Source organism: Amphimedon queenslandica, unplaced genomic scaffold, assembly GCF_000090795.2.
Source record: "Amphimedon queenslandica unplaced genomic scaffold, v1.1 AMPQUscaffold_13472, whole genome shotgun sequence".
NCBI classification, from domain to species: Eukaryota; Metazoa; Porifera; class Demospongiae; order Haplosclerida; family Niphatidae; genus Amphimedon; species Amphimedon queenslandica.
Window position 1 is genome coordinate 205,738 of NW_003546292.1, and position 2,234 is coordinate 207,971.

The 2,234-nt window shown below is 36.9% G+C and overlaps 1 protein-coding gene across 7 annotated transcripts in view; it reads right to left on the reverse strand.

The window, feature by feature from the left end:
* Positions 1-2,234, reverse strand: part of LOC105312112 (deleted in malignant brain tumors 1 protein-like) — a 32,560-nt gene that overhangs the window by 19,443 nt on the left and 10,883 nt on the right. For 2 of the 7 annotated variants that reach the window (XM_019994463.1, XM_019994462.1), the window contains exon 13: positions 1,642-1,942. The exons of the other annotated variants lie outside the window; for them this stretch is intronic. In XM_019994463.1, coding sequence (XP_019850022.1) covers positions 1,719-1,942 — 224 coding nt within the window. In that variant the 3' untranslated portion in view covers positions 1,642-1,718. Of the gene's footprint in view, positions 1-1,641; positions 1,943-2,234 lie in introns of those variants that run through there. 7 annotated transcript variants of the gene reach the window in all.

Genomic DNA, 2,234 nt, shown 5'->3' on the forward strand with positions numbered 1-2,234 from the left:
CTAAACACCATGAGCTTCATGAGCTGACAAGCACTACAATACAGTATGTTACACAACATAAAAACATGTATATGTATCAGAAAAAAATATAAAAATGGAGACTTTTTTCTGATCCTGTATTTATAGTACAGGGGCTTTGGCCCAATTCTTGAAAAACTTTTTAAAATTTGTAAAAATCTAATTTTGATCAGAATCAGCTCAAACTTCCTACACAACGTAAAAATATGTATATGTATTATAAAAAATTATAAAAATGGTGAATTCTCTCCTTTTGATTTTTGTAGAAATACCCTGTATGCTTATTTTGGCCCAATTTTGAGTAACACGACAATCCACTGACTGACAAAAAACTATGTAAAAATCCTATGGGAAACCCTGATTTAGTATATAGAAATTGTAATGTCAACGACAAAAAGGAGAGGGGAATTACATAGAGGGAATTTATGCAATTACAATCATACAATCACATAAATATGATTGGTATGGAAAATGACACTTATTGACATCATATATAGTGAATACAATATCAACATATTCAACTTTGAACCAAACATCACAAATGACAATAAAGAAAGTAGCACACACAACCTAGATACATAACATAAAAACAACAAAATTAGAATTTCCATATTACATGTAGCTGAGTCATAGTCATTGTACAGACATGGGTGACCATAAAGCCTTTGAACCCGGCCAGGTCAAACAATCTTATAAGCTAATGATAGAAATTTAGCAGTCCATTATTTAGTAGAACTACCTTTGATGAAACTGAAATGGGAACAGACCACAAGCACAATTAAGAGAAAAAGTCTCCCAGGAGAACGAGAACTTGTGCAGCAGCAACCTCTGTAGATCGAGGTGTAGAGCATCATCATTATTAATTTTCATGAATTCATTTGCGACAAACCACACCTTGCATAATTGGGAGTGGTCAATAGTAATCATACGCGTGCGTCATGCACGCACTAATGTTATAAATGTTACTCCGATCCATAGGGTCAATCTAAACAGAGATCTAAACCTCATAGCTTAACTGAACTTAAGCTCTCTCTTTCCTGTAACCACTTGATGACGATGACCCAGTACTATTATACACCAACAGTACTGACCTTAAAGTGTGAATACACACACGAAACCATATGAATATCATAGGACAATAGACCACCCTAGGCGAGAATTGAATACGTAGGAAGATTATTAGAAATTTTTACGGTTGTAAGGCGTGGTTTAGGATGAAATAAATTCCGGCCGCCATTTTGGTTGGCAACTTTCAATGGAGAACAAACGGGCCGACATAAAAACAAACCTGTATTAAAATTTTTGGAGCAAATTTGACCAAATCCTTGACAGGAGAAGCTTAGAGGCAGCTGTTCTTTCTTATAACAAGCGCTTTTTAGCTATTGATAGAGCTACAGCAGGTATGTGAGGCATTTTCTTCGTGCCTCCATTGACTTCCATAATAAACTTGCCAACCAAAATGGCAGCCAATTATGATGTGTGGGCGGGTACCGTATATAAAATTAATGAAATTCATAACTTTTCCAATTCACGCCTAGGGTGGTCTATAGGATGCATTTATAATTACTATTTCAATTGTTATATGTTTTTTCCAATGTAAAACAACCATTACTTAATTCATCATTAATTCACAATTATAGACTATTGAAATAAAAGGATACATTGTTGACAAAAATATAAAACATTTAACGTCAATGAGCTCAATAAGGAGGTGGTGGTTCATCACGAATGCCAGTAGACTCATCAGTACCAGGGTTTGTTCCTCCATATCCTTGTGGCTCCTGCTGTGGATACCCAACTGGTCCTTCTTGCTGCTGCTGCTGTGGATAAGGTACTTGCTGGGGATAACCAGTTTGAGAATAATCCTGTTGAGGATATCTTTGTACAACAAAACCCTGCTGCTGTGGAGGAGGTGCAGGATAACCATAGCCTTGTGAAGGGGCAGCACAACCAGGATAAGCCATCGGTGCAGTCTGTTGTGAATAAGCTTTCTGCTGTTCCATATAATCTGAGTAAGATGGAGGAAGAGGTCGATTATCTGGCTCAGATTGTGTGCAAGCTCCAGTTGCAGTACTAGTAGTTTGTGCTGGAATTGATGTCATTTGAACTGAAGGAGCTGCTTGTCTGGCTCTGGATGAGTTTGATTTGGAATGTAATGGAATTATACATGCAATAATCACTGCAGTTAGGCAAACAAGACCACCAACTATCCCTAT